General features: G+C 43.8%; 1 protein-coding gene across 7 annotated transcripts in view; it reads right to left on the reverse strand.

Moving 5' to 3' along the window:
• The window catches only part of TRPC3 (transient receptor potential cation channel subfamily C member 3), a 69677-nt gene extending 67699 nt beyond the window's left edge, over positions 1-1978 (reverse strand). For 6 of the 7 annotated variants that reach the window (XM_017497593.2, XM_017497592.2, XM_037727510.1 and 3 more), the window contains exon 1: positions 1680-1978. In XM_017497593.2, the coding sequence (XP_017353082.1) occupies positions 1680-1894 (215 nt within the window). In that variant the 5' untranslated portion in view covers positions 1895-1978. Of the gene's footprint in view, positions 1-316; positions 1119-1679 lie in introns of those variants that run through there. The other variant, XM_037727511.1, reaches the window with a different exon arrangement.
• Between the last annotated feature and the right edge of the window lie 11339 nt (positions 1979-13317).

The following is a 13317-nucleotide window of genomic DNA, read 5'->3' on the forward strand; positions in this document are numbered from 1 at the left end:
CAAACCTATACGAAAGATGTTCTATTAGCAGTGAAATAGCAAGCTTGCAATAGAATTTGCCCCAGGGCTTTGTGTAATAGACCTCAAATTTCAGAAAGCAAAGTGAGTAATCTCTCCTCTGCCCTACTTTCTCAGATAAGAGTTCAGGTGTCTCGTGTAGTCAGGATTTAAGGTTTTTTAAAAAGAATTTTAAAAGGAATCAAGAAACAGCTAGGTTATAAAAAAACAGTTTGGCAAAAGGAAAAATGGACAATGTTTTAAAACCTTAGGGAGACAGGGAAGTGAGCTGGCAGCGCTTTAATCCCAAAGGATATACCTTCCCTCCGTTTCCTGGGCCGTTTCCACTCCACGCTAATCTTCAGCAATAACTGAACCACATCGCGATGCGTCGCTCATTTTAAATCAGAATTCTTCCCTACGGGATCTACTCCCAGCCACTCATTGTGTTCCTGTGTCCTACGGGCAGGTGCAGCCAGGCCAGGCGCAGACTCTGCGCGAGCGGAGCAGCGCACGATCCTGGGGTCCGGGGTCACCCTGTAAGTATCGGCCCCGGGCGGTGGGCTGCTCGCCGGCGGCAGGGGGCGCTGCAGAACCTCGGTCTCCGCCCTGGAGAACCACCACCCGGCTCCGCCAGTCCGCGCCTCCCGCCACCGTTGGACCCCAAGTTCTCTACCTAGTTCTGAGCGTTCTTCCTAAAAAAGAGCTCTGCGGCACTCCCAGTGTACGTAACAGGAAAAATACAGAGCATGTCACCCTGTAAAACTGATCACCCTCTTCTAATCTTCTCTGCGTCTCGCACTGATTAAAGGCTGTCTCCAAGATTGGAAATTAAGAAAAGTTGCTCCTTCCTAAGCACTAGCGCGCCGACCGCTCCTTCGTTTAGAAAGAGAGGAAGAGAGAGAAAGAGGAGAGAGAGAGAGACCCCGCGCCGCCTGGGAACCGCAGCCAAAGTTACCAAAAAAAAGCAGTTCCCCCGCTGCCCGGGGCCCACTCCCTCCCTCCGGGGACCCTATAGGGCTTCGGTTCCCGCTTTACTCCAATAGTAACGGAACCCCTGGGAGACCAGGCGTCCGGGCAAATCTTCAACCCACACCCTGTATCGCACTGTCCCCTCCCTACTCCCCACTTCTCTGCCCCCGCCCTCGACGTCCCAAGCGTCGGAGGGGACCCAAGTTCCCAGAGTGGCTACACGCTAGGACGTCTCGGAGGAGTTCGGGGTTCAAGTGCGCGCCTGGGTCTGCGCACTTCTTCCCCTTCCTTGGCCTCCCAAAGTAAGCTCGGGACCCCGGGATCCGACTTCCAAGGGGTGCCCAGCCCTGCCGACAGTCGTGCGCGCTCCTCGGCTCTAGGACAGGGAGTGGCTGCTCGCTAGGATGCTTGTCTGGCGTCCGTGTGCCAGTCTGCGGGCTGTTCCGTGCGCTTGAGCCGGGACAGAGCCCCCGCCACGCACTCCGCGGCCCCTGAGTCCCTCCACCGCGCGGGACCAAGGGGGCAAGCCTCCAGCCGAGGTCTGTCCCTTCCAGATCACCCTGAATCGAACTGCCCGGCCGTACCAAGTGGGTCTCGGAGGTCCAGGTCACTTCGTGGAGCCGCCGGGCGCGCGCCTTCCCGCCCCCCTCCCGGCACCGCCCTCCGAGGCGCGGGCCGCGGCCGGGCCCCGGCCGGGCCCCGGTACTCACAGGTCTGGCCCGTGGGATAAGGGCGGCGGGCCGTAGCCGTGGGCCTCCCGCTGCGAGGGCGCAGAGCGCGGCTCCAGCCCCCCGTTGACGCCCCTCCAACCCCGGCGGCGGCGCTGCGGCTCTGCGCCCCCGTCCTCGCCCTCGTCTTCCTCCTCCTCCGGCGCGGGGAAGGTCACCCTTGCTTGTTCCTTGCACTTCCTGACCTTGGTGGACATCGCGCCGGCTGCGGTCCGAGTATGGGGGTGCCGGTCGCCGGCCTCCCCTGCCTTCGCAGCCGTGCAGTCTCCCGGCGGCGCCCCTTCCCCACCTCCCGCGGCTTCCGCAGCCCCAGGCGACCCAGGGCGGGAAGGCAGGAGCGGAGAGCCGCGCGGCCCGCGATCAAACAGTTAGAGGCGGGCGCCGAAGCCGAGCCGCCGCCGCCCACCATCAAACCGTGGGAGCAGCAGCCGCGGCCGTGGCTGCGATGAGGAAGCCCGGGGCCGAGCTGGAGCTCTGGTGCTGTGAGAGGCTCTCCAGTCCCGCGGCGGCAGCTTTGCCTCCTCGGCGCCGGTCTCCTGTCTCCGACAGCATCACTTGCTAGGACAGCCTCGTTACTCAGGGAGAAGGAGAGGGAGGGTGGGAGGGGGAAGAGGAGGGGGAGAATCAATTCCTTATCAGACAGAGCTGGAGAGGAAATCAGACAGACCGCAGGTGGGGAGTAGAGAAAGCGGAGAAACTTCCCCTCCCCACTCTCCTCTTTCTCTTTCAGAGGATCTAGGGCCCTTTTTGCACCTACAGAAACAAGTTTCCTAAGGAAGGGAAAAGGAAATCCACCGGCTTGTTAATTTTCCTGCAGCCAGCTCTCCAAATTTGTTTCAAAAAGCGTCACTTGTTCATCGTGTTACTCTCAGTGAGACTTGGTTTAAGTACGTTCCCCTGAATGCCTCCATACTCCAGCCTGGCAATGTTTTAAACGTTCACGATGCTTCAGTTCTTTGAATGAATCTCAAAAGCATCTAATAGGATTTATATACTGTCCAAGAAACATTTTTCAGCAAAATGTAGTCTTCTTTTTAAAACACATGAACAAAAATTGCATTTTTTAGAATTCAAGACCAGTAGTTCTTTTGGGAGGAAAGAGTTACAGAATTTTAGTCAGCAGGAATCTTAGGTATCAAGGAATCTATTGCTCCTTTTGGAAATAAGAAACCCTTGGCCTAGAGAGACTGAGAAAAGTACCCAAGATAGGTGGGTAGTGAGAAAACTTAGATTAGATCCAGAAGAGTGTATTCTCCCGGACTTTCTCTTGTTTCAAATAGCTTTCCAGCAAGTCCAACTTGGAAAAATCACAAAAATACCAGAAGCGCTCTAATGAGATAAAATCTATTTAACTGTATCCAATTATACTGTATTTTTTAGAGGAACAGTTGTTCCCAAATTTAAGTATATCACAAGAAAATGTAGCTCCTTTGAATTTAATTCTTAAAAAGTAAATTAAAAAATGCGTATTAAATCGAAAAGTCTATATGTTGAAAGAAACAATGATACTTATTTATACATCTAATACAGGGAGAACAAAAACAAGTAAATATTGTATACTATGTTATGTTTGGAAGTGCTTTTCACTTGCTAGTACATATGAAAGTGTTAACATTTTCACAATGTAGGTTAGCAGACCCATTCAATTTCACCTCTTAAATATCTCTAAAGCAGGACTGCCCTTCTCCACACGGGTACCACCGCCTCAGTTCAGACTCCCCTGCTTCTCTCTGCCATCCAGCCTTTCTGCAGCCCATCTCTCTCTCCCTATACTGTTTCATTCTTTGTACTACTAAAAAGAACATGCTCAAAGCAAAGTCCAATCACGACTTTTCTCTATAAAAATTTCTGATGGCTTTCCACTATCAGGTTAAAATCCAAATTTTCAATCTCTTCTCCCACTCTCTTTCATACACATTTTAACTGCAGTTACCCTGAACTCTCAGTTATCAACTGACAAACTAGTTACTTTCCCATTTCTCTGCCTTTGTCTGTGGCATTCCTGTCACTGAAATGTCTCTCTTCATCCATCTGCCACACTTTTCCTTAAAGAACTAGGTTAGCTGTGGCCTCCAGTCTGACAGCCCTCTTGAGGTCCCAGTGGATTTCCCACAGGATCTGTTCCTTACCCACACTGAGCATACCACAGTCTTATCAGTGATCACATCATATTGAAATTCACTCTGTATGCGCCTGTTTCCTCTAAACTATTAATCCCTTGACGGTGATGTGGGATCTTATTTATTTTGAGCTACTAAGGAGCTCATCGTTTTGTATTTGCCATTTAGCTCAGTACCTGATGTGCAGTACTAGCTCAATAAATGTTTGTTGGATGAATTCATGAAGTTTATAGTTTCTTTATAATTACATTAATATGTTTATAAACTGCCCTTATAGGACTTTAGATAGAAGCTCTATAGCAGTGCTGGAGTCACCAGGGCTTACTCTTACACAATGTCTTAGTCTCCTAAGGCTGCCATAACAAAGTATCAAAGACTGTGGCTTAAACAACAGATAATTTCTCACAATTCTGGAGACTAGAAGTCTGAGTTCAAAGTGTTCACAGGGTTGGTTTCTTTTGAGGCCTCTCTTTGTGGTTTGTAGATGGCCAACTTCTCCCTGTCTTCACATGGTCTTCCTTCTGTGCCTGTGTATTGATCTCCTCTTCTTATAAGAACACCACTCATACATAATTAGGGCCCACCCTCATCACCTCATTTTACTTGATTACCTCTTTGAAGACTCCATCTCCAAATACTGGCACATTCTGAGGTACTGGGGGTTAGGACTGCAACATGTGAATTCTAGCAGGACACAATTCAGCCCATAACAGAAGATAACTTTCTGATATCAAAAGGAATTGAAGAAACCACAGGGAAAAAAAGGATATGAAAAGCAAAGATTAAACACTTCAATGTATCACAAAAATTTTAAAATAAGGTTGTAAGAATTACTGCTCAACAATGTCTTCTTATTAAACACGGCATAGAAGTTAGACTTAGCAATCTTCTAAAGGGAGCAAGAGCACGGAAACAGATAAAGTGCTCCTGACAGTGTACATTTTTCCTCCTCCTTAAGAGCAGATGTTCTTGGCCCGGTGCGAAGGCTCACACTTGTAATCCTAGCACTTTGGGAGGCTGAGGCAGGCAGATCACCTGAGGTCAGGAGTTCGAGATCAGCCTGCCCAACACGGCAAAACCCTGTCTCCACTAAAAAAAAAAAAAAAAAAAAAAAAGTACACAAATTAGACAGGCGTGGTGGCAGGTGCCTGTTATCCCAGCTACTCAGGAGGTTGAGGCAGGAGAATCGCTTGAACCCAGGAGGAGGAGGTTGCAGTGAGCTGAGATCTCACCACTGCTCTCCAGCCTGGGCAACAAGAGCAAGTCTCCATCTCAAAAAATAAATTAAAAAAAAAAATAAATAAAAGCATAAGTTCTCCTATAAATGCATTTGCTTGCTTTTTAAAATAACCTTAACTGATTAATTTTGTTAGCAGTATAAATTAAGAAGATAAGAAAAGCTGCATTTCAATCAATCCCCCCAAATTAGGATTCCCGAACTTATGATGTGGCAATTAACCTTCTAGTGCCTTTTACATAGAACTTATATAGTGTCCCATAAACTGTCTTTCACTGAAGCCTGCAGTTCTCTTACAGTCTCAGGAGGTCCCAGGCAGTTTCCTCACTTAAAACATGTGTTTTGAAAATGTCCTCTAATCATAACTTTGGAACTTATATGGGTCCATTCTCATGCTGCTAATAAAGGCATACCCAAGACTGGGTAATTTATGAAGGAAGAGGTTTCGTGGACTCACAGTTCCACATACCTGGGGAGGCCTCACAATCAAGGCAGAAGGCAAAGTAGAAGCAAAGGCACGGTTTACATGAAGCCAGGCAAGAGAGCTTGTGCAGTTCCATTTATAAATGGAACTTCCCCAATGATTTAGCTATCTCCTCCCGGCCCCACCCTTGACACATGGAGATCATTACAACTCAAGGTGAGACTTGGGTGGCGACACAGCCCAACCATATCACAACTCAAAATTTACTTTAACATAGAAATAAGTTATAAATTATGGCTATGTTTTCTGGAAGGTTAGCTTAAACTTGTTTCAATAACAGTGTAGGGAGGTACTTAAGAACATAAGATCAGAGGCCTGTAATCAAATCCCATCTCTGCTGCTCACAGGTTCTGTGTGACCTTGAGAAAGGTACTTAACCTCTCCGAGCCTCAGGTTTTCTTCCTCAGTAAAATGAAGATATAGTCATTGTATCTACTTCATAAGGCTGTTATAAGGACTCTGTGTTAATGGCACTTAAAACTGTACCTAGCATATAGTAGGCACTAGTAAGTATTAGCTACTACTAGTTCACTATGTGAATTATAGAACTAACAATAGAAATCTGAAGTCTGTTTCCTAAAGCAAGAATCTATCCTATCTGATTTAGATGTCATTCTATAATAGTATTTGCTAAGTTGTACAACTGGGCTGTCAGTTCTTCTAGGGTCAGGCATAGTGTCTTATTTGACATTGTCACACCAGTGTAATAATAAAGCTGGCAACATAGAGAGTGTTCAATAAATGGTAAGTAGTAATAACAGCAGTGGCAGTTGGAACAGCAGTGGCCATTGGAACAGCAGCCATTCAATAACTATTTGTGAAATGAGGAGATCCCATAGTGAGGAGGAGGAGGAAGAGACTTTTCTTTGGCTGCGTTGGGTACAGCGCCAATCCCACGTAAAATCTGAGAATTGACAAAACCTTTCTCTGGTATCTCTCTGCTCTTTCTCTACATCTTTGTCTACCTTATAATGCCATCTTTCCTGGCACTTATGAGCTCAGTGACATTGTATTGTTTTAATCCTTCCAGGATCTTATCTCTGGCCTGCCATTACCCCAGAAGCACTCCATGCTTCTCAATGACATTTCTATTCCCTGCCAGTGAAAACTGCTATTCCTTCAGGGCAGTCAGTCTTAGTTAGCTGTTAAAGAGAAAGTATCTTAAATTAGTGCTAATGTGAGTGAGCCCCTGTTGTGTATTAAAGTGCAGTGAAAGGAAGATGCTTTTGGGGAAGAGCTGCCTACAACTCACTCCCTTGTAAAGTCTCTGACTTTCATCTTTTTTTTCGAGATGGAGCCTGGCTCTGTCACACCCAGTGGCATGATCTCAGCTCACTGCAACTTCCACCTCCCTGGTTCAAGAGATTCTCCTGCCTCAGCCTCCTGAGTAGCCTGGACTACAGGCAGGTGTTCCCACATGTGGCTAATTTTTTTTTATATTTTTAGTAGAGATGGGATTTTGCCATGTTAGCCAGGATGGTCTCGATCCTCTGACCTTGTGATCTGCCCACCTCAGCCTCCCAAAGTGCTGGGTTACAGGCATGAGCCACCACACCCAGCTGACTTTCATTTTACCACTACTAAAAGTTATAATTTTCTACGATTTTGAATTTGCCCCATTCTGCACCCCATTAACATCTACTAATAGCATTGTCAAGATGGGGTCCCAACTTGTGGAGGGTGTGGAAAATGGGCTAAGGGGCAAAGCTAGGGGATTTATGTATAGTTTCAATCTTAAGCAAATAGAGACAGAAATTTATTATTTTTGGGAGACAATTCTCCATGAGTGCCTCATGTTTCTATACACCTTGAAAGCAGAGGCAATGGTTACCTTTGTTCTAGAATATTTTTTCAAGGATGGTTGTATGGCAAGCAGCAAAGAGCTAATATGTTCACTGTCCTGTGTAATAAAGATAATGCTCTCCTTGAGGCAAAGTTCAGGTATGCCTACTGACTGCTGGAAAAGATTCAGGTTACCTAAGCTCCAGGTACTTACTCTTGTAATGCAACCTGCTGCATGTGCAGGTGTCATCTGCCCCTCTCCATGTCACTCTGTTGGAATTGAGACTCAGGAAACTGGCACAAATACTGGCACTCTGGCTACTGCTATTGCTATGAGTAATAAATCGTCCTTTGTATCGGGCCCAGGAGTTTTGTGCCTTCTGCCAGCATTAGTGGAACTGTGGCTAACTACCTTGTTAGCTTGCAAATAGGGTAAAATTTCAGATCTTTCATAGTTCTTAACAACTATTACATTTTATAGGCTGAGTGCAGTGGTTCACATCTGTAATCCTAGCACTTTGGGAGGCCAAGGTGGGTGGATCTCTTAAGTCCAAGAGTTTGAGACCAGCCTGAGCAACATAGTGGGACCCTGTCTCTATAAAAAATTAAAAAATGAGCCAGGCACAGCGACACTGTGTGGCACATGCCTGTAATCCCAGCTCCTCAGGAAGCTGAGGTGGGAGGATCACCTGAGCCTGGGTTGTCAAGGCTGCAGTGAACCGAGATTGTGCCAGTGCACTCCAGCCTGGATGACAGAGTGAGACCCTGTCTCAAAAAAAAAAAAAAATTATTACATTTTATAGATGGAAAATTCACAGCTGCCTCCAGATCAGAAATCTCTGAGAGTAAATTAATGTCTTAAAAGGGTTGTAATAACTTTCCTATGTGACTAAGTCATTATTAATCAATTTTTCTATGATCAAGTACTTCTTTGCACACCTGCTAATACAATTTTTTATATGAAATCTATCCCAGAGGGAATCAATGTGAGATACAGACTTGATGAGTGCTTGCAGTTTTTTACTGGTAATCTGAAAAATGACTTAACTCTAAATTGCAACTCAAGGCTTAGAATGCTATTGCGTTTGCAGATTTGAGGAAAGTAGGCATGAAGACTTAGGGTTCGTTTCCTCAACCTCTCTCTGTTTGAATGTACAGAAATCAAATCTGTCCAGCCTCTATTTTTGGCAAGGTTAAGAACAATTCTACTTGGCCCTGATCCCTATGATCCCTGCCGACCCTCTTCCAAAAACTATTTAAAGACATATTCTTCAAAGTTATATTTGTCACTGGGTGCAGTGGCTCAGGCCTGTAATCCCAGCACTTTGGGAGTCCAAGGTGGGCGGATCACGAGGTCAAGAGATGGAGACCATCCTGACCAACATAGTGAAACCCCATCTCTACTACAATACAAAAATTAGTTGGGTGTGGTGGTGCGTGCCTATAGTCCCAGCTACTCGAGAGGCTGAGGCAAGAGAATTGCTTGAACCCTGGAGGCGGAGGTTGCAGTGAGCTGAGATTGCGCCACTGCACTCCAGCCTAGTGCCTGGTGACAGAGCAAGACTCTGTCTCAAAAAAAAGAAAAAAAAAAAGTTATATTTGTCTTTCCTTCAGGGAGAAAAAGAATACCAATCACTTACAATATGGAAGCTGGCAGAAATGGGTCATTTAAGTCACCTGTCAGAAAGAGAAATTGGGAAAATAGAGTAGGTCAGTCTTTCCAGTCATGGTACCTTTACCTTCAATCGAATGAGAAACAATAGTTTCTTATTTATATTAATCCTACCCAGGCTGAATTCTTAAGACATATTAAAAATGTTAATTAAAAATGTAAACTTAATTCTCTTTACTTTTCCTTTTTGCAGAGGTCTTTCATGTCAAATTTATTCTGTGCTACATGCACACCTCTTACAGGTTCCAAATGCAGCCCCATTCTAAGTTCCGAATTACTAATAATGGAATTAGGATAAGGTTGTTAGTGTCCATATTACCAGGTTAGTGGCTAACCACTTTAACTTTGTTTTGTTTAAAAGCAGAAATATCTACTCACGACCATTGATTGCAGAAAGATCTGACTTGCTGATGCCCTAAGTTAAACCAGATATGAATTTCGAGAAGTGAGGGGGAAACTCACTTAAACCCTCTGGATATATAAAGGACACTGTTTCCCTATTGCCATAGCCACGCCTTTCCTACCTCCCATTAGCCAGCTCTAATCTTCAAATGTAACTTTTTTTATCCTGTAACTCTTAACTTTAGGCAAAAGTGTTAAGATAAAGCAAGAGGAAAGAGAAATAGAGAAGAAAAAAAATTTTTAAAATTATTTTTTCTCCCTATATTCACTTCGAGTGCCACTGGTATAGTGGTATCATGCAAGATTCCCCAAAATTATGTGGAGTAAATTACCTTGCAAATGGATGAAATACCCATACAAGACACTCAATGGCTTCATTTTAATGCAAATTTTGGTTAAATAACTAAAATTATAAGATATTCACATGGCAACATAGAAATATGTAACTCAACTGTTAATCCTTTTGCTATGACATTACGATTACATCTTTAAAGACTTTAGAGCTAAAGGAAAGGTAAGAGATTGTATTGTCCAGAAAATCATGAACTATGTGGGGTTGAAACAATTTTTAAGGACATCTAGTCTGATCACCTTATAATGTTTGAATTCCTTTGCACAGTCCTGACTAAATGTTCTTACATATACATTAATATTTTCATTACCTAAACAGTTTTAAGAGCATGATTCATTTGCTCTACGGATTATTTTTTAACACAATACATTCTGGTTTTTCTTTTTTATTTACTTTTTTTCCCTTTTCTATAAGTCCTTTCTTAAAAGAGATTTGGATGCCAGCAAAAAAATTTCATAGCGTGGCTTATATCTTAATCAATGAGTCAAATCTATGAGTAAACGCCCTTATTAAAAAGGTTGTTGTATATCTTAGCGATGAGGTAAGCACTCAAAAGGGAACTTTAAGTGAGGTCTGTGAGAGTTCCTGGAAGGCACTGATGTACAACACCATGTACATCTTCGAGAAGTAGCAAAGTCCAAGTGGAAATGTGTATTAGGCTGCTCTTGCATTTTTATAAAGAAATACCTGAGACTGGGTAGTGTATTAAAAAAAGAGAGAAATTTAATTGGCTCACAGTTCTGCAGGCTTACAGGAAGCATGGTGCTGGTATTTGCTCAACTTTTAGGGAAGCCTCAGGAAGCTCACAATCATGGTAGAAAATGAAGGGGGAGCAGGCAGGTCACATGGAGAAAGCAGGAGCAACAAAGAGGAAGAGAAGGAGGAGGGAGGGTTGGTGGGAGGTGCCACACACGTTTAAACCACCAGATCTTGTGTGAACTCAGAATGGGAGCTCACTTATCACCAAGGGGATGGTCCAAGCCATTTATGAGGGACCCACGATCCAAACACCTCCCACTGGGCCCTGCTTCCAAGATTCGAATTACATTTCAATGTAAGATTTGAGCAGGGACATACATTCACACTATATCAAAGTGTAAAAAATAAAAATTCAGTAAACAATAGGGTCCCTATTGAAAATGTGTGCCTTTTAAGTTCAAGTCTTGGATATAACCAGTCAGAACTTCTGTTATAATTATGAGTTGGGGACAGAGATAGAAGGCAATGAATAAAGATCTATATTGTTGTAAGCCAAAAATGAAACAGGTTACACCTTTTTGCGTTCAATAAATTTAGACTTGGCTACCAAACAGGAGAATGCTCTAAAACATAATGGAGAGTGAAAGCTTTGAATCTTGGCTTAAATGTGATTCATTCTGCAAAAGGAGCTCTGTCCAATGGACATTTCTGGCACCCTCTGAAGGCTGACACTTTCTGTAGAGCCTGAGAAAAATAATAAAAGACTTAATATCTACATCAAAAAATTCCTGCACAACAAAGTGTTCATTCTAAAAGTTATACATTAGTCTTGGCTACTGAACAACAAAAGGAGTCATTAGGACGCTTTGTTTGTTTTATGAGGACTTTTCCCTCACTCAGCTGTTTACCTACCAGCTTAAAATTCTGAAATCCCAAAGGAAAGAGAGGCTTCTCACACATCAGAAAGAAGATGGCAGGCTACCAAACCGTAAATGGCTCCAATTTTCATGTAAAGTCAGCTTAGTGAATCACAGGTGGATTTCTACCAAAAATGCATTGAAGGGCCTATGCCACCAATAATACCTTATTTAAAAATAATCAGCTCATCCTTGGCTAGAAATATCATGCATACTGTAGCCAAATATATTAAAATATCAACAAAGACACCTCTGGAGATACTTCAGCAAAAACCCAACACCCAGAAATAAATTGATTTAGGAGGAATAATAAAAGCTCATAACAGGCAGCAAGAGTGCAGTAAGGATTTATGGATTAGAACTGTTATGGGGGAAAATAGAATTGCTTAGCTAGAATGACTTTCTGGGAACACAGAAGATTTTATTCACAACTTTAGATCTTTCAGAATATACATTTATATAAATGCAAAATTTACAATTGAGTCAAAATCTGGAAAAATATTACCAGTACCTAAGGATACAAAAAATTTCAAGATAGAGCTGGGCATGGTGGCTCACACCTGTAATCTCAGCACATTGGGAGGCTGAGGAGAGGATTGCTTGAGGCCAGGACTTCGAGACCAGCCTGGCAACAGAGCAAAACCTTATCTCTACAAAACAAAACAAAACAAAACAAAAGAAAAAGCACAAAACATCAAGATAGTAATGTGGCCATGAATGAAGTGATCTTAAATACAAAAAATTCATTAAATGATTTGCGACAGTCATAATTACAGTCCACATACTTTATTTCCCAGAATCTCAAAGCATCATCATCTTCATTAGCAGCAGCAGTGATTATTCTCTTCTAATATCCCTTAACACTTAATGTGCTGTAAGAACCTGTAAGATGATATGCTGGAAACATAAAATAAACCCAAATAGATGTGATCTTCCCCGCTTACTCTCTTTGATGTCTCCTCATTGCTTCCAGAAAATGCCCTTTACTTAACACATAAGGCCTTTGGTGATCTGGCACTTGCCTACCTCTCCAGCTTTGTCTCCTGCTACCTTTCCTTTGAGATTTTGTATATGTGTTCCTTCTCTCTAGAATCCATTCCAAAAACTTGTTGAACACCAACTGTAGGCCAGGTGCTATGGATCAAGCCTGTAATCCCAGCACTTGGGGAGACCAAGACTGGCAGATCAACTTAGGTCAGGAGTTCAAGATTAGCCTGGCCAACATGGTGAAATCCCATCTTTACTAAAAAAAAGTACAAAAATTAGCCAGGGGTGGTGGCACAGGCCAGTTGGGGAGGCTGAGGCAGGCAAATCACTTGAACCCGGCAGGCGGAGGTTGTAGTCAGCCAAGATTACACCACTGTACTCCAGCCTAGGTGACAGAGTGGGACTCTGTCAAAATAATAATAATCATAATAATAAAGAACACCAACCGTGTGCCCGTCCATGAATGTCCACCTAGCGAACTCTTCATCCTTCAAGACTCAAAAGTCTCCTCCTTAAAGTTTCCTTCCCCAAGGCAAGTTCACCACTAACCTTTTCACTCTTTAAATAATTCCACCATTGTGCCTTGAACACAAACCTGCTTTAGACTAGAACCACACTGAATGTTTGGGGTTTTTTTTTTTTTTTTTGAGACGGAGTCTTACTCTGTCGCCCAGGCTGGAGTGCAGTGGCATGATCTCAGCTTACTGCAACCTCTGCCTCCCAGGTTCAAGCGATTCTCCTGCCTCAGCCTCCTGAGCAGCTGGGATTATAGGAGTGTGCCACCACGCCTGGCTAATTTTTGTATTTTTAGTTGAGACAGGGTTTCACCATGTTGGTTAGGCTGGTCTCAAACTCCTGACCTCATGATCCACCCACCTCAGGCTCTCACAGTACTAGAATTACAGGTATGAGCCATCATGCCCAGCCCTCTGAACGTTTTTTTAAGGGAGTAAAACCAAAACTATACA

Source organism: Cebus imitator, unplaced genomic scaffold (genome assembly GCF_001604975.1).
Source record: "Cebus imitator isolate Cc_AM_T3 unplaced genomic scaffold, Cebus_imitator-1.0 Scaffold233, whole genome shotgun sequence".
Classification (NCBI taxonomy): Eukaryota; Metazoa; Chordata; class Mammalia; order Primates; family Cebidae; genus Cebus; species Cebus imitator.